The sequence below is a fragment of the Mycteria americana genome, chromosome 2, assembly GCF_035582795.1.
Source record: "Mycteria americana isolate JAX WOST 10 ecotype Jacksonville Zoo and Gardens chromosome 2, USCA_MyAme_1.0, whole genome shotgun sequence".
Lineage (NCBI taxonomy): Eukaryota > Metazoa > Chordata > Aves > Ciconiiformes > Ciconiidae > Mycteria > Mycteria americana.
The window spans coordinates 48,138,049-48,156,555 of NC_134366.1; the positions used below are offsets into that span (position 1 = coordinate 48,138,049).

The 18,507-nt window shown below is 36.4% G+C and overlaps 1 protein-coding gene across 10 annotated transcripts in view; it reads left to right on the forward strand.

Moving 5' to 3' along the window:
* ATP2C1 (ATPase secretory pathway Ca2+ transporting 1) overlaps positions 1–18,507 on the forward strand; it is a 69,267-nt gene that overhangs the window by 24,029 nt on the left and 26,731 nt on the right. For 8 of the 10 annotated variants that reach the window (XM_075493268.1, XM_075493270.1, XM_075493271.1 and 5 more), the window contains 6 exons: positions 10,393–10,503; positions 11,430–11,546; positions 13,143–13,232; positions 16,021–16,056; positions 16,984–17,045; positions 17,411–17,519. In XM_075493268.1, coding sequence (XP_075349383.1) covers positions 10,393–10,503; positions 11,430–11,546; positions 13,143–13,232; positions 16,021–16,056; positions 16,984–17,045; positions 17,411–17,519 — 525 coding nt within the window. Of the gene's footprint in view, positions 1–8,007; positions 8,130–10,392; positions 10,504–11,429; positions 11,547–13,142; positions 13,233–16,020; positions 16,057–16,983; positions 17,046–17,410; positions 17,520–18,507 lie in introns of all 10 variants that reach the window. The other 2 variants (XM_075493276.1, XM_075493269.1) reach the window with 2 other exon arrangements.

Sequence of the window (18,507 nt, forward strand, 5' to 3'; positions counted from 1 at the left end):
AAGTTCCTCCAGGTGATACCTAATTGACACTGGGTGATAAAATTGGCATTTACAGTGTGGTTTGTAGGAGCTAGAAGGAATGGTAAAGTTACAATGCAGAGAAGGAAAATAAAATACAATAATCAAGGTATAAATTTGGGACAAGCATCTGCTTCTAGTCATTTGTTTTGTAAACATTCTGCTCTAAACAATTAGAAGGGATAAAATGGATAATGGGTTAGCAGATGCAGCCTACAGAATCTTTTACAAAGGCTTTTAAAATATTTTTAAGTCATAAATTTTCTGCAGCACTTTTTTCTGCATACATAATTCACAAAAAAAAAAGCTTAGTGAATACAATGTTGTTGCTTTCTTGATACTAATTATAAGAAAGCTTATTACCATAAGTAGAGTAATTATGCAGTGAGTTATGTTTGCATTTAAATTGGCACTGACACCAGCTTGGTCCTGAGAACTGTTGTAAAAGTAAGTTCAGGATTTTTTTAATTAGAATTTTATTTTGTCACATTATGAAGTAACTGCATAGGTGTCAAGGATATAATCAATGATTGGGTCTTGGAGCTTCATTCATTATTTCAAACAAATACTGAGCAAATATTTCTATTGGCGTTTTTGCTTAATACAATTATATGGCAACTAAAGTCTGCACATGCCATGGATACATTAGTAGTATATCACAGGGTGCTAAAATTCTTTATTAGTGTTTGCTGTTCAAGTGCCATCCTTCATTTTGAGAAGCTCAGCACTTCAAAGTGTTATGAGATAGAAGCAGACTATTGGAGAGGAGCCATATGATCTTATTTCTAAGCTTAAATGTTCTCTTCTAGAAATTTAGCAACTCTCTGGAAAGATAAATGACTGATATTTAGACTTAAAGGCTTTTGGCCTTCAGCTTCTAAAAGGCTTCATGTGAATCAGGATTTAAGCAGAGGTGTATGCTATTTGGAGTCAAGTGAGATAGGGCCATCAGCGCTCTCTTCCTTGGGTGATGAGTTTCTGAACTGACCCAGTGCTCTTATACATAAACTTTGCTTTCATCAAGGTATTAGCATTGATTTGATCATTTTAGTGTGTGCTTAGGATTCTGTATCTTTTTGTTCTTCTGATTAATAAGTAATGACAAATGTATGAAATGTTCAAGCAGACTTTTCCAGTGTTCAAGGAGTTTTTTTTGAACAGGAAGAATCAAAGCTGAATATTTTTGCCAATCAAATACAGATTGGTCTGGTGTGTTTGTCAATGCATTCTTGGTAACTCCGATGCCACCTCAAGGCTGTCAGCAACCAGGCTTTAAATTCATCATAGTACATTCTCCTGAGTATACAGAAGTGCTCTAAATGGTAAATCTTTTGTAGTGATTGAATACAGAGTTTGAATGTTTGGCCTTCTTAAGTTTCAACTGTATACTACATAAATGGGCTAAAGGAAGAGAAGGTGGTTTGGACAGACATGGTGTTGGGGTTTTAGTCTGAATTTTTGTTGCCATAACTCCTACAATCTACAGCACTGCAGTCAGGTTAAGGTGTCATTATTTTTGTGAAATATTTTTTCTAGCTAGAGAGCGGGCAGTTGCCATTCACAAGGCTTGCAAGATAACCACATGGAATATACTATGATTACAGAAAATTGCTCAGCTTTACTGTCGTGATGGTAGCCTCAGTTGTACTAGATGTCCTACTTTCCTTTCTATTTTTTTAAATTAAAGAAGATGTGGTGAAACATCCTGAAAGAGTAAGATGCATTTCACATTGCAGAGACATATTTCTCAGGGAAGTGTTTTTTTAGAAGATATTTTTAGTACTTAAGTGTTTTTAGTACTTGAAAATAGTTCTGGAGCTTTATAGACTACTGTAGAGTTAGTAAGTTGGATGTTAAATGGAGCATCTTAGTCTTTATTACATTGCCTGAAGTAGATGAGGTTGGGAGTAGGTCTCTCTTACAACTTTTAAGATTGGGCAAACCTTGAGATTCAAAACGGTTGGTGCCGGTATTCAGATTTCTGTTTCTTAGTTGGTCAGAAATGCAGAAGTGTTGTGTACCAAGGGGTACAGTTCTGCATTATGGCTGGTGGTTGGCCATAGTGAAAGTCCTAAGCACTGCTGAAATAGTACTCAAATACAAGGCAGGTTTTTTCAGGCTCATGGGGCAGCCTAGCAGGTTGTTCTCATAATTTGCATATTTATATTTCTTTGGTTAACGATGTCTGTGCCAGGTTGAATATTGCCTTTTTTCTGTAAAGTCTTACGAAATAGCACAGAATAGCAAGGGGCTGAAACTATGTGACCTCCCAGGATAGAAATTACTCTGCAAGAACTCATTAATGCAGATTAGGGTTTCTCTTTCCTTCTGGCTTTTCTAGAGACAGAACTTTTCTGTGTGCACTTCCTTTGATATGGGGACTCCTGGTAAAATGTTTAAACTAAAATACTGTTGAACAGGAACAAATTCCTTTGAATATTAGAATACAGGGCTGCTGCAGCCGTTTTCCCCAGAAGTGAAAAATCATCACACTTTTCCAAAGGAGTCCATTCAAATGAAGACAGTAGACAGTAACTTCAAAGCTTTCAAAAAAGTATTTCTTCTCCTGTGCAAGCAGTGCTTGGGAGAAAACAAGTGGTTCATTAGTCTGCAGATTTCAACCTTTTGGGGGTGGGAAGGGACAGCTCTTTGCAGTGGCAAGTAAAATACTCTTTGCAAATTGGTCATGGATATTTGTGTTGAATGAGCGTTGGCACTTTACTTGTTGCTCTAAGAAAACAGCGTTATTTCCCATAAAGGTATTTGTCAGAGTATAATACTCTCTGACCAGGTTCTTTTAGATAATCCATGTATGGAGGGTGTAATCTTTAATATAAAATGTGTGTATTTGAAGATATTTGTTACGTGGGATTTCTGATTTAGCAGAATGATACATTTGTGCTATGTTTTAAGTAATTTTGTAAGTTACACTTAGCAAAATAGAGAAATTGCTATACACAGTTCAGTCACAATACCAATGTGATTCCCATTACCAGTCTCTGTAAGATGCTCACCGTCATGATGCTGGGCATCCCCAGTTGCCGAAACGAATATGTGGGTTGAAACCAGCTCAAGCCTGTTGCTTTCTTTGAAATATTGTTGGTTGTCCAGTGCATGTGTTGGGCTGAACCACATAGCCAGACCAGCATGGGGAGATGTATAACTCAGACATTGACATTCTTTTGATGAAATCAGGGAGAAACGTTTACACCACCCGCTGTCTACTCAACTGATATAATTGTTTATCCCAAGCAAAGGCTACCCCCCAGTCCCCATTGTGTTGAGGTAAAGTTAGCTTCTTTGCAACAGCTGTGGTTAGTCACACCATACATTATTTCCTGAGCTTCATGGGTGCATTGCCCTTGCCCATCTCCTCTGAGCCTTCTGTTATAGGGGTTTGTTTATTGGCCAGTCACAGTATTTTAGTATTTTTCATATCTAAATGTACAGGATTTTGAGACTCATTAGAGAAATTGCTAGTTGAGAATACAGCAAGTAATTGGTCTTTGATTTAATTACATATGAGTTACAAACAACTATATCAATGCAGTCTGTATAGATGAAGCCTTCCTGAATGTAACTTCCAATTTTCTGCACATCATTAAAAAAATAGTGCAAAAGCCAAGAATAAGACATTAAATAATGGAATGTACTTTATCAAGGTAAGTTTGTAGCTTGTCTGCATTTGTAGTTTGTGAACTTAGTTGCACTGATTTTTATTTATTTTATTAAATCTGTACCCACCACACTCGGCTATTTCCACCTGCTTCTTTTGTTAGCGTAACTGGTGAATTTCTCTGGAGATGTAGTTCCTGTTAAGATCGGGCAGAATTTCATGGAGGAAGTTGCATCATAGTCACAACCACATTGGGATTGCTTGTTCCAGAATGGTCTGAGGGCTCTTCACATGCTCTTCTCCACCCTGCCTCCACTTCTGGAATCCTACTATGAATCCAGGGTTTGCTTCTGGGTGTACAGTTGGTCTAGGACTTACTGTAACTATTGAGCCTGCCTAATGCTTTTTTTTTTTTTTTTGTGCTTGGATTTTTGCTGTGTCTTGTCATCACGTGGTCATTTTCTTTGGCTGGGACCTGTATTGAGGTTCTAGAAGCACCTTGCCTTCTAGACAAATGGGGGAGGCAAAGGTGCATCTAGTGAAATATATATTTTTAAGGTAATTGCTAGAAAGTGACTCTGTGGAATCACGGTCATGGTGCTGAGCAATGACCTATTTAAATGGAGAGTTTGAAGATGCACAGTAAGATGGTTAAAGATCTGGATCTCCAAAACCTGTAGCCACCATGTCCTAATTAGGAGAAGACTTTGCACTGATGCTTCATATCTGACGGAACTGACAGAAAAGAGGGTTGCTTCCATTCTGGGTTAGAGTATTTTCCAAGAGTCTTTTCCTAGTGAGAACCGTTTCCAAAGTCCATGTGCGCACACATGGAGACTCAGACCTCTATGCCCATTGACATCTAGTTGCTCTCTAGGCCTGTGTACTTTCAGGATGCCAGACAGTGCAGAAGAGGTAAGGGCTTGGTATTTTATTATGTTACCGTGTGCACAGATGTCTACAGTAGTTGATCTATCTGTCGTTACCCCTCCACACCTGCCATCCTGGCTCTGAATTGTACAGAACTGGAGAAGAACATGCTTAGTAGGATCTGAGCTTTCTAAACCTTTTAGTATACATCACATAGTTTGATCATACAGAAAATTCAGGAAATGAGAATCTTGTAAGTGTCAATCTGTTTTGTATTCAGTGAAACACCTTTTTATTATGTTGTTGAACAGTATAATTTTTTTCATTGCGGGGAAGGCAGATGAAAAATGGAAGCTAATTCTTATGGTGGGTGAGGAAGTGCTGATTCTTTTGGGATCCCAGTAAGAAAGGCACAAACCCTTGCAAGGCAGATCACTATTAATAACTCAGAAAAGGTGATAGCAAGGTATAAAATCATATGTCCTTTCTGATGCTGGGAACCCTGAGATGATAGGGGTTTGGATGGATCTCTAGTCAGGGCATGGCACACTAGATCTCGCCTGTTCTGAGTTCACCAGTATTCTTACAAGGTTTTGCTCACAGTACAGGTTCATCAATCACCAATAGCAGTCGGGTCTGGAATGTGGGCTTTGAAGTGTACCTTGGACAACATGCTCTAATATCCTTATCTCATTAATAAAGCTGCAGTTCCTGAGCAGGTGCATGTAATATTTCAAGTCGAAAAGACAACGTACTGTACATATACTTAAGATTAAATGTACATTGATTAATTACACATTGATTATGTGTACATTCATTAATTTTACTATTGATTACACACAGCATGATTCAGTAGCAATCACGTGGTATCTGTGATACAGAGGCATATACCTGGATGTGGTCACTAACAGTTGTGCCACAGTGTTTCCCAAGAACTGGCTCTACTAACCTGCAGTTTGCCAATGAGACTTCTTGTGTGGTAGGGTAAACAGTTCTTTCTGAGAGCAAAGTGCCCAAACCCAGATGCATTCTTGTCTCTCAGGTTTCTGAATGAACTTTTCAAAGAAAGAAGTAGCGTTTCTCTTTACCTCAACTTAAATTTCATTGTTTTTTAAACCTTTTTTTTTTCCACTTTTACTGTTCTCAGTTTTGTTTTTACACCACCTTTGTATTTTGCGCTTATAGGTCAGCTGAGTAACTGCATGTAACATTTACAGGACTTTATATTAGCTAATTAGTCAAAATGTTTTGGTCACAAATTTTTCTAAAAATAGATTTTGCTATGAGAATGTTCTAAATTTTTAGACCACTCTCAGTGAATGTAGGTCCTGCCATTTGCATTCTCTGAGGAAGTAGAGCTAAAATTTCCGCTTAAAAAAATAATTGTAAAAGTATCTCGATGTCAGTGAGCCCTGCTGATTGATAATGGACTGTTCCTGCTAAGCTGACAAACAGAATGGTTGAGGTAGGTTGTTGGTACTTGGTATCAGTCATGGTAGAAAGAGGGTAGGCAGAATTTTGTAGTGTATGAGGAAGAAGAAACAGTAACACATCACTGTTAACTGGTTAACTAGATTTTTCTTGAGAGAAAACAGAAGGGAACTCTGAATTTCTGGTAGTGTAAGCCTTCCAGACTAATTTGTATTAATTTTGATAAACATACTTTGGTCACAGTTCCGTGGTCATATGATTGATGCATGTTTCTTGGTCTAGAAATGGTGGTGTGTACATTGGAAGTGGTCCAAGAGAAGTCCTTCCTGAGGCAGCTATTTATTTTTGTTAGTTAGCATCATGCTGCTTTGTTCCTTGGTAGAGTTAGCTGCAAGCAGGGAATGGGAAGCTGTGCTCACAGCTCCAAAAGCTTCAGTGGTCATGTATGTGCTGCCTATCTGATATAGCAGCGCAGGCCAGTATCATTTCTTAGCCCAATTATCCATATTAAAAACTTGGCCTGCAACGACGTACTGAAGTTTTTTAGGGTATCAGCTGATAGATGCTTGAAAATTAAGTGCAGCATAGGATGGGAAGACATCTTACTATATGTGGGTTGATTCCTTTAATATAGAACACTGTGGTTTTGGGGATAGCTTCTGTTGGATACACTAAAAGGTGTTGCAGACGCCCAGATCTCCAGTGTGCAGATCTGGGCAGCAGTGCAAAGGACTGTAGAGCACTTGCCGACAGTATGGAAGAAGTAATAGTAAAGGCAATTATTTGCTTGAATATAGTTATTGTGTTCCAGCAGATAGCAAGCACTTTTTCCAACTATTTTTTTTGGACATAAATCTGTTGGTGTAACCCACTTTTATATTTTGGAAGGTAGTGATGAAGGGAACAGTGATCAGTTTCTTATTGGCTAAGCAATTGAATTTAATTGGTAGCAAAGTGTTAGATATTTGAAACTGTTATTTTCTGAACTACAAGTGTAGTTTAATCTACACAGATTGTAGAAGTTTTTGAGAAATTAGATGAGGATCCATCCAGAATTGTCTTATGATATGTAATTTTGCTCTAGAGATAGGATCTGCCTATAAAAAGACCTTCTGAGTCTTTATTTTTCTAATCCTATACCAGACTTTCCCTGTAGATTTTTTTCACTGCATACAGTACAGTATTCTTCGTAGAAGTGGGAGATAATATGAATGAAACACACATTCAGAATCAATGCCTTTTTGAGTTTGTTGCAAACAGGTTGTCAAAATAGGCTTTGTTGTAGCACAGTTCTTCTGTGCTAATGAAGATTTATTTGGAAAAGCCTGATCTCTGAGAGTACTTTAACATTTTTGTTTTAAGCATATTTAACTTCTTAAAATATCGTCAAAAAGCTCATTACTAGACTTCCTGAAGTCCTAATTGATAATATTAGGGAAATGATCAGTTATCTATTCTTTTTTGGAAGTGTTAATTGGGTTTAGCAGCCATGTCAGTTGGTATAGGGAAAAAGATTTTTCTCAGCACTAAAACTTGTAATGACTGTCAGTTCATTTCTGTCTACTGTTAGTGGGAAAGCTTGGTTGCTCAGCATTTTTGTTGCGAATGTGGAGTCATCTTGGTCAAAGTCATATATTTTGAAACAGCACTTAGGCTTAATGGTTTCCAGCCTTGAACTGGTATTTGGTAGCTAATACCATGAATGTGGTATCTATTTTCAATGAAAAATGAAAGCTGGTACTTAGGATGGGAAAGCTTAAAGAAAAGAACATGAGCTAGTAATTCGGTAGGGTGTTTTATCAAAGAAGGGAGATGTGGCAAAATTGAGGGTGAATGTTTGGCTTAGAAAAGTGTGTGGTCCAAGAAAACTGAAACAGAAGTAAGGTTAAAATCCAAAGAAAATTAAGTATAACCATTTAAAATATGAAAAGTTACTATCTGCAATGGCAATTCCCTGAGAATTGAAGTGGTTTAACTTAATGTTGGTTTGTATGTGTAGGCTGAACAGCAGCTGTTACTGGGTGTGTTCTTAATTGCAGAATAGGTGAATTCGAATGAAACTTTCTTCCTAGGGACTGAATCTTGTGAGCATCAAGTGCTTCATGGATGCTGGTAAAAGTGGTGGTACACTTAACCAAGGGCTGGCTGTCTGCGTGGAAGACTGAGTGGTCATGATGATGCATCACTTTCCATGGTGAAATTTTATGGAAATGAACTTGTATATACCAAAGAGTATTTTGTAAGGCTTACGGGCATGATGTATTCTTCCTAACTGAAATACCTGCCATTCTGCTGCTATTGTGGTCAGCTTAAGCTGCTTTAATAATAGTTCTGTTTTGTAGAGGGAGTCTTATGATGCTGTGTTCTGTGAGAAGCCTTAAACTGTGGAGAAAATGTTTGTCCCTCTGGTCCAGAGTAGTGTAACCTTATTGGTGTAAGGGCTTGTTAGCATTGGGTTTTGTAAAAAGACCCCTTGTTAGGAACAGAATTATACTCATGATTTTCTTCTGATGTTGAAAGTAATAGTTCTTTTAAAATACTTTAAATATACATATGTGGAGAGAGGAAAGTCTGTTATTTTGTTGAACCATGGCTGAAATATTTTTTGACTCAATTTCTTGTCTAATTTGAAACATGTAAAGGTTTCAAATTGATGACTGATAACTTGCTTGATAAACTGATAACTTGCTAGGTAATTTTTGTAAATGTATATCTTTATAGTGTATAATAATGTGTATTCACCATCATTTTTAAAGAAGACTTACATCAGTGTATGTACTTAAGGTTTCAATAAGTACCTGACCAATGCTAAAGCGTATTTAAGTCACATATTCTGTAATACTCTAAACATTTGGCCACAGACTTTCTAATTCTGGTCTTTGCATAAATGTATCATTAAAAGGATAGTAAAGAACAAAACAAAGCTCTTTCAGTGGAATGAAATATGGGAACTGGGGTGGAGATGTGGCAGAGTGTAGCTGAGCTTCCATTCTTTGCCCTTGCTGAGCTGCACTCCAGCAGCCCAGCTGCTCAGTCCTGCTGGCTTCAGGCTACAGAACTCTGAGTGGGGTCCAAGGGGTTCCCCCTCTTTGGAGGCCAGCAAGCACATTGTTACGGTGCAGTTTTCGTCTGCCATCCCCCCTGCCCGAGAGCTCAAACCCACACCCCATATTATGCTGTTTCTCATCTTACTCTCTAGACCTGCTTTCTTACAATTACAGTGAAGTAGCAAGTCTTGTTGGTTTACTGTTTTGCTAGGAACTACATGGCAAGTGTAGAGAGTTTCCAAGGGTTTATCTTGAAAGTGAAAGCATGCAAGTTCCAACTGTAGCACTTTCACCTTTGTTCATTGTTCCCTTGGGCCCCTGCGATGAAGTCTTTGTGGAGTCTATTTAGGTAAGCAGCTAGAAGAACAAATACAGAGTTGAATTTCTAAGCTATCATATTTGAGTACATGGCAAACAGCATGCGGTATAGAAAATGAAGATTGTCATACCTTTTTTTAGGGTGTAAAAATGCTGGAATCTTTTAATGTATTGTCATCTTGAAGTACTTTATCTTATATTTTAAGTCTCAGCGTCCACAGAGGAGATTAAAAAAAATACTTACTGTCTTGTATAAAATTATAAAACTGCCTATTCAAATACTGTGCCTATTCCATTTCTGTGGTATGCATGTTTGCATGCCACGTGTCTTCGAGTTAATGGAGGGGGCACGTGTGTGTGGCAAGATGGATGAGATACTAATTGTGGGTGCAGTCAGATAGTGAGGAGGAAGAAATATCACTCCAGCTTCTCATTTAATAAGCAAGAATTTTGAAACTCTAAAGCTTCATAAAATACGAAAGCAGTGCTAAGCTGTGCGATCAGTGTTGCTATTGCTCTGTTCTGCGGATCACAAAATTTTAACTTCCTAAAATTACAGAAAAACATTACTTTTTATAGCATTGACTTGAAGCTTTTGTACTGTAGTCAAGTTTTATGACTTCAGTTGCATCTGTGCTCTTGTTTGAGGTTTTCTTAATGTTGTTTCTCCTTTCTTTGGGTACAAGAAAATGTAAATAGGCCTGCTTTGACCACCTTCATTAATGAGTAGAAAGTAGGGGCAGGGAGTGAAATTTAGCTGGAGTGATTACTTTCTAACCAGGTATTGACAATAGTGAGCTAAAGGATTATGAATATATTTAACTGTTAGGATCTTTGTCATCGCTTAAAGCATCATTACAGAAATTAGTCTTCTCAGTTGCATGTCCAGTGTTTTCTTTTTTTATTGCAGATAGTACTGCATGAAAATAAGCTGAATTATAGATTTTTTTTTTTTTCTTTTTAAAGTGCAGGTTGTTATAAAAAACCTACCTTTTAATGGCATTAATACTGCAGTGCTCTGGTATGTGTTGTTTGAAATGAAATGTTAGTGCTCCCCTTCCCTTCCCTTCAGGCTTTGGTTTTGTTTCTTAGGTTGCACGTCTTCAAAAAATCCCTGATGGTGACAATGAGACAATGATTCCTGTACTGTCTTCAAAAAAAGCAAGTGAATTGCCAGTTGATGAAGTTGCAAGCATTCTGCAAGTAAGTGATTTTGCATCTCTTAAGAAAGCACTGATGTTTCCAAACAATAAGTTTGATATTTCTTACAGATGGATCTTGTCATTGAAAGTCTGTGTGTTATTATGCAGCTTGATATTAACTATTGTCTACTTCTAAAAGCATGTTGATTTTTAAATTGTTACTTGAAATGCTCTAATCTCTAATGTTTAAAAAAAAAAAACGGGTTTTTTGAGGGGGATGAGATTCAACTTGAAAATGGTCAGATTTCTGTATGTTTTGAAGATTGCTTTTTGTTAGTAAAACTGCTAGAGTCAATCTTCCTATAAAATTTTGTTCTGTTTTTTTGTAGCTATTGCTTCCATTTTCTAAGGTATCCTTAATGTCCTTAATTTATTTTGGTAGCCTCCATTTCAAGTGGAGGAACAGGATTGAGAAAGCTACCCATTGACAGATTTATGAACCATTGAATCTGGGTAATTTTCGTGATGGATGGTCTTTTTTCATTTTCTGTATGCTTAACTGCTTGAGGAGTACACCATGATAAATGCTGGTCACCAACAGCTCAAGACTTTGAAGCTATTGCTGTGTCATTTGGCTGAGTAACTGAACTCCTGGCATAATCCTCAAGAGTCTGAACTATGCCCACAGTTTGGCTTGCTGGAGAATTTTCTGCAGGGAAGATCAACAATCATTTAGAGATGTGAAACAGCATCTGCTTCTGTAGTTCTGTGAATTTTTTGTTGAAGTACTCTTAAGTACTGCCAAATTGTGTTTTACTATAGTGGTTAGTTAGCTTTTATTGTCATACAAACATTAGTACCAAGCTTGTCTTTCTGATGTTGGCCAAATTTTTATTATCTAAGGCTATACATTTTGGTGTTGGAATTTATTTTGAAGTCTAGCTTAGTGTAATTGCTGACTGTGTTATTCTTTGCATATTTTAATAGGCTAATCTTCAGAATGGCTTAAAAAACTGTGAAGTTTGTCATAGACGGGCATTCCATGGATGGAATGAATTTGATATTAATGAAGATGAACCACTGTGGAAAAAATATATTTCCCAGGTTAAGATTTTTGTCCTTTCTGCTTCTTGGTTTTAATGCCTGTCAGTAGTTTTGCTCTTTATTACTTAGCTTTTGTGTGCATGAACATATTCTTATAAGAGTGGGGAAACTCTAGTAGAATAGGAAATTGGAACTTCTATAATTTATGTCTAATTTACCTATTGAAAAAGGTTTTTTTAGGTACATGCCAGTATTTTAATTACATGATTTGTTCTTAAATGTGTGTTCATAACTAGCCAAAGGGTACCATTCATAACTAGCCTGAGGGCTGGAGAAGCGGAATAAAGTTCCCTGTAGGCAAAGACTTGAGCACGAATAGCACTAAGGTCAGACTCAAATGCGTATGACTGGTAAACATTTAAATGGAACATGAAGTATGAATACCTTAATAGACAAAGGAAATCTCAAAAAGCAAAACCACTGCCTTTGAACTGAGGGTGGGGGTGGGGCCAGCCTTGATTCTGGTGTTAAGCAGAACTGGCAGAAGTCACGTGTGAATTTTTTTCCTATCGGTGTGACTTACTGTGTGTGTGTGTGTGTGTGTGTGTATGAGCCCGTGGAGCTTCTCAAAATGATGTGCAAGCATCACTACTTCCTCCTGCCCTCCCCTGCCATCCAGCTACACAAGATATTTACAGCCACTTTTCACACAGAAGATTTTTTTCTAATGAATTTGTAATGTTAAACATTTTGGTCAATGTTTCCTGCACCTTGTCTGAGCAGCAGTGCAGTCAAGTTCTAGAGTAAACCCTGAAGTAATAGATGGGTAATTCTAGAGAAACTGTTTTACTTGGGAGTGACTAAGAAGATATTCAGTGCTCTGCTGATGACAGCAGTGGGAACATCATCACATACTAGCTGTCTTCTGGCATTAATGCTTTATTTTCCCATGTGTAGTGTCAAATTAGTCAGATGCATCAGAACAGTTCTAAAGCATGTTAACCAAGTCTATTTTAGGTAGGATTTTTTAAGATACATATTTGCTTCGAATGTGCTTATCGTGTGCTTTTAGAATGTTCTTTGCTTTAATTGTAGGAATGTTCTTTCTTGTAACATTTCTCAAAAAAAGACCATGTTAGCAACCAGCTGTCATGTAGAAGCAAGATTCTTTATTATTTTAGCCTTAGAAATGGAAGAAAGCATATGATCTAAAAGGAAAATTTACATCTTGTAAAACAAGAAATAATGAATTGAAATTAGGAAATATATTGCTGCCTTGATAGTGATCAGTTGCTGGGAACAGGATCAGCGTGTTATCTCAAAGACATTTTGAATATATTTCAGCCTTCTTTTTGTCTGTTTAAACAAATACAGGAGATTATTCTTTTTGTCTTAAAAATGTGAATCAAGAAATGTAAGAAACAGTTTTCTTCTGTTATGTATTGAATATATGCCTTTCAAGGTCTTTGATAGTTAAAAAAAAACTCAAGTAAAATCTGAACTGTACAGAGTCAGATTTTGTTTGCACTGGTAGGTTAGAAATATTTTAATTATAGAATAGTAAGTTTCAAAAATAGATCAGATGTGCTTTGAGAGGTAGATAAAATGGTCTTTCTGTCAAGAGTATTGCTGAATTACTGTTCTGTTTCATTTCAGTTTAAAAATCCCCTTATTATGCTTCTCCTGGCATCTGCAGTCATCAGTGTTTTAATGCATCAGTTTGATGATGCTGTCAGTATCACTGTGGTAAGGAACTAAAATTTTATCTTCTTTGAGAGTACTTCAGAGTGTGTGACCGCATGTACTTTCAACATCACATGAATGCCGATGTGGGATGGGATCACGTGGTTCTAATTAATGAATTTGATTTCTGTGCTGTCATTAAATCTGTTAAGTTTGTGACTGGATTTTGGTTTTTTCTTCTTCACTGATAGTAGTATGTATCAGAATACATCCGTAAATTATTATCTGGCTGCATCTTGCATCTTTACTCTTTCATTGATTGAAACGCCTGTGTTTAGGCGTTTGTTCAGAGGAGCAATTTTTGGTGTCTTCTATGTAATTTTTATCTTAAATAATGCTTCAGTTTCAAATTGAAACCAACATAAGCCTTCTGTGAATTTACTTGAAAGATGTAATTTTTTAAAACATGAAAAAGAAATGTAACCCGAACTCTCTAGAAATAGCAGAAGGAAGAGAGAAGCTGAAATAATGAATTTTTGTAGAAGTTTGCAGTTAAATAGGGTGCTAAACTAATGAGCAAATATAGTACTGCTAAAGATTTGTCATTGCAAATGACACAGAATAAAATTATAATCCCTTTGACCTTTTTGGGGTGATAGTTGATAACTGAAAATTGGGATTTCTTTATGATCAGAGGCAAGTTCTAGCTGTTTTTTTGTCTTTGCTGAGCTCTGCACTCTCTGAGTTTTACTTTTGCAATTAATTCAAGGTAACTGGAGGTTTGCTCCTAACCCCTCTAATTCTCTAGAAAGAATAGTTTTCTTTGGAAGATAAACTATATGGCTTCTTTAAGAAAAATCATGCAATTTTGAATTTGAATATAGTGTTAGTTTGGAATGGTCTGTTTTCATAAGTTGAATTTAGGTAAATTATTGTATTATGAAATGTATTTAATTGTTGTGGCTGAAAGTTGAATTATTTCATTGTTTTTTTTCCTTGGTTAGTGCTCTTAAGTCTATTTCCTAACCCACTTGAGCAAGGCAATGAGAAAAAACAGGACAGTTAGTGTAAGGGAGTATTAATTTCTGCATTCTATGCTACAGCCTGAGAAGGTGTCTTTAACAGCCTCGTGAACATTGGTAGAAGTGTCTTTAAAATATGGAGAAAAAGTGGTTGAGTTAAAAGTTCATCAGTTGTGGGTTTTGTATAACTACGGACTAACCTACCATTTAGTCTTGTTATTAATGCCCACTTTTTCACCTAGTGAATATTTGTTTTGCTTCATTTTCAGATAATAGTGCAGTTTTTCTGTGACTGTGCTCAGAGCCTTAGCAACAAAACTAATTTGCTGGTAAAGATCAATGATATATATTTCTTTTGGTGGCAATGCTGGCTTGAAGCTTTTGCCGTCTTTTTAGCTCTGCTGATAAAAAGGTATTGTAAAGCTTTTTGATCTGGACTGGGAACTGATGAAGATTTAAAAAAAAAAAAATTAAAAAAATTACATATACCTTTTCCTATTTGGAGGGCATTGGCTTCTTGATGCAAGCCATTGCATGTAGACACAAGCTGAGACTGACGTGAGGCTAGGAATGCAAAGCTGTGTCGGGTAGTGTGAACTGTAGAAGATAATATTGCCTCCAAAAGAAACATGTGTAGCTGTGGTGGAAATATTCCATGGAAAGATGGAATATATATAGTTATTTACTAATATTCAGTTGGTGAGGCTAAAGTTAGTATCAGAAATAAGGCAGATTAACTGGATTTATACTTTATTTAGTTAAGAGTTCTTCAAGAAAGTTTTTCCTCTTGCATAATGGTAATATTTTGGGTTTTTTTTTTTAGTAGTTACAGTACATACTTTAAAGGTTTAATTAATGGATGTTGTGTTATGGTTCTGTAAGAAAGTGTAACAACACAATTTCAGTAACAAATTAAGTTAATGTAACAAAACTCAAGTTGAGAGTGTATTGAAGGGAAAGATACTTACTTTACACAGAATTGATCTTTGTTACTTCCTGTAATAGCTTTCATTCACGCACTCACTTTCACATCCCATGCTTACAAGCCCCATGATGTTTATGTTGAAGTGTTGTGACCAGAATTGTGTGTGATATGGGGGACTATGAAGGCTTGCTATTGAGGCCGTAGTACTTATCTTGGATTATTCCTCATGAGCAACTTTTTTTAGCTTTTTTTGTTTGGGATCTCTGGGATCTTGGCTGTTTGGGGTGTACTCAGTGTCCTGTCTCACTCCTTGGGAGTCTTGGGCAGAGTTTGAGTCTCATCCTCCTCTAGTTCTCCTTGCTGGGTATTTTATGGCTCCAGACCTGTTCTTTAGCTTGCTACCTTATTTCTAGTCTTCAGTTTATTCTTAGTCTTTCTGTTATTTGGTTATTTGAATGAAACCACAACTGTGATGCTCTGTAGCAGTTAACATGTCATTCTTTTAACCTTTGTTCTGTTCACAGAGAACATCATTCACACTTCATTCAGACCAATTTCTCTATTTGTGTCATGGATCTCTCTCCACTGCTGTCTCTTGCTCACTTTAGAAACATGGAGCAGAGGAAGTTTTTCTTCAAAATCACTATCTAGTTATTAATCTTATTTTTAGTAAAATCAGGTTATTGAGTTCTTGGACATCATTAGAGCAGATGTAAATAGATAATGGCATCGCTTTTATAACAGCCCCAAGGGATACCAAGTGATTTTGAGCATAGGAAAGTTTGTTTCCAAATCATATTGTTAATACGTAGTAATAACTATGGCTGAGCAAAACCAAATATTGTCACTTACTTTCATGGCCATTTGGAATTCTTTTATTTTACTCACTTTTGTTTTCTTGCAGGCAATACTCATTGTTGTTACAGTTGCCTTCGTTCAGGTAAGACAGCTGTTGTCCAAATAAGATTATTGCTTTTATGTAAACTCTTCTATTTATAAGACTGAAGTAGTCGTCTTGATGCATTGTGCTCTGAATGGCTGAGTAAAGAGCTCTGTGCTTTCATCCAAGTCTTTTGCCTTTTCTAAAGTGCGTGATTTGTCCTGCTGTAACTACATTAACATTTATGCATCTATATGGGTATTATACTCAGCCATAAAATAGTACTTGTAAAGAAGCACTCAGAATAAACAGTGTTGAAGTACTTTTAAGTATTTAACTTCATATAAAATGGATTTTGAAAATGTAGCTCTGACTTAAATTTTGTACAGAAATTTTACAAAAAATAATAGTTATCTTTAAGGAATTTTCTAAGTCATAAGAAAATTTTCATTCTCTAAATACCCAGCTTCACTCAGTATGTGCCTAAACCAAAATTGCTTTGTCTTTGTGTTGTATATCTTTCTTTACCTTAATTCTGTAATCTGGTTATTGAGTTGAGATGAATTGTGATACCTTGGTTCTCCTGGGGCTAAGAGCATGAACGCAGTATTTTGTTACTAACTTGTTAAACTGTAGAACTTAATCATGTGTCTGATCCCTGAGTTTAGAAGCATTACTGCAAGTATTACAAAGCCCTGAAGATGTTGAAGGAAAATGCAAAGGACCTCTGCTATTCTTTCAGAAGAAATGCATGTAGGCAAATTCTTAAACCTGTAAATTTTTCAGTGTTTGGACCATATTTGCTTTTACAGTATCTAATATAGAACTGCTGAAGGGCATATCTTATCTGATTGTTTGGAATATTACTTTAATACAACTTTACTAATAAGATAACTTTCAGTACTTGTAGATATATCTTATTGTTGTTTAACGCTTGCCTGTCTTAAAAATATTATCTGCTTTATTTTTTTTTTAATGTCTCCGCAGGAGTACAGATCGGAAAAATCTCTTGAAGAGCTTAGTAAACTTGTGCCTCCAGAATGCCATTGGTATGGCATTGTTTGTCCTTTCAGTTCTAAATTAAGTCGTATTAAATTCAATCTGAAATGAGTAAAAGAAAGATTTTACTGAACTTAACGCCTTTATACCAAGCTGTTATGCTGACACAGAATGTGCTTTGCTTTTGCTCATTTTTAAGACTGTTGTGTGGGCCTAAAAAATTACTCCATGTTGTTGCCCCTCTGCTCACTTCAAATTATATTACTGATGTGTAACTTCTAAGAAACAAGCAGCAAAATAGAAACAGTATTTTGCTGAAACCAGTAACACTGCAATGCGTAGTCAACAGTGAATGCTTTTATTTGACAAAATGCCAGAAAAGATGTTCTTATGCTCTTCATGTTTTTACCTACAGTGTACGAGAAGGTAGGGTGGAACATACACTTGCAAGAGATTTAGTCCCAGGTGATACAGTCTGCCTGTCTGTTGGAGACAGAGTCCCGGCTGATCTACGGTTATTTGAGGTATATACCTAATATTGCTTTAATAATTTTTCTTAGAACAGAGGGGAAGAGAAGATAGCCACTGAATACTAAAGTGCAATAAGTGTTATTGTTTGGAATTTACAACTATATAGATAGAAATTTTGAAATAATTCAGTTCCCAAATGTAATTGTGCATTCTTAGCAATATATGTAGTTCTGATGATAGGACATGAAAGGAAAGCATTTTCCGATTTTATGTAGTAATGCATTCTTGAAAACTTTAGTTGAGTACTTTTTCTCAGGGTTAAACAAGTTGTGAAATAATTGTTTTCAGTCTGAATTATAAAATATTTTGGCAGCTGGTGCAGGTGATTTCAAGTCTTTATTTGCATTAATCGTTAGGCTAGAGTTTCAGTGTTCTCTGATAATGGAATATTGGAAAAAAAAAAAGGGGGGGGGGGCAGGAATTGTGCCAGTGTAATCTTTTCTCTCTGACACTTTTTCATCAGTGTGTGTTGTGATATCTTCTAGTTTACTAAATATTTGATTCGTAATATTAGCACTGCTGGAAGTGCTTGAGTTGAAGCAATAGCACTGTAATAGTACTTGCAGATTCTCTAAAAATGGAGTGGAGTGTATATATGTTCATCTTGCTTTTGATGGTTTTGGTTGAATAGTGTCATGTTACTTTTCTGTCAGATTGGGCGACCTGAGGATGCCTAATATCTGGGCTATCTATCATGTTAAAGTAATTTCTGGATATGATGAGCTGTATATCCAATATATCCACAGTTGATACTGGTTTAATGCAGTGCTCATTTTATAGACGAAGCCCAAACGAGCTAGTTTCTGAGACAAATTTGTGGCGCTTCTGAGAAATTTGTCTGGATCATCTGCTGTTAGCCCCTGTAGTGTAGTTAGTACTTGAGTGGGTTTGTTTTTTTGTGACTGCAAACAGTTTCTCCATCCCTCAGCAACTGTATAGTCTCTGCATTGGTATGAAACTGCTGTTGTAGCAGCATCTACT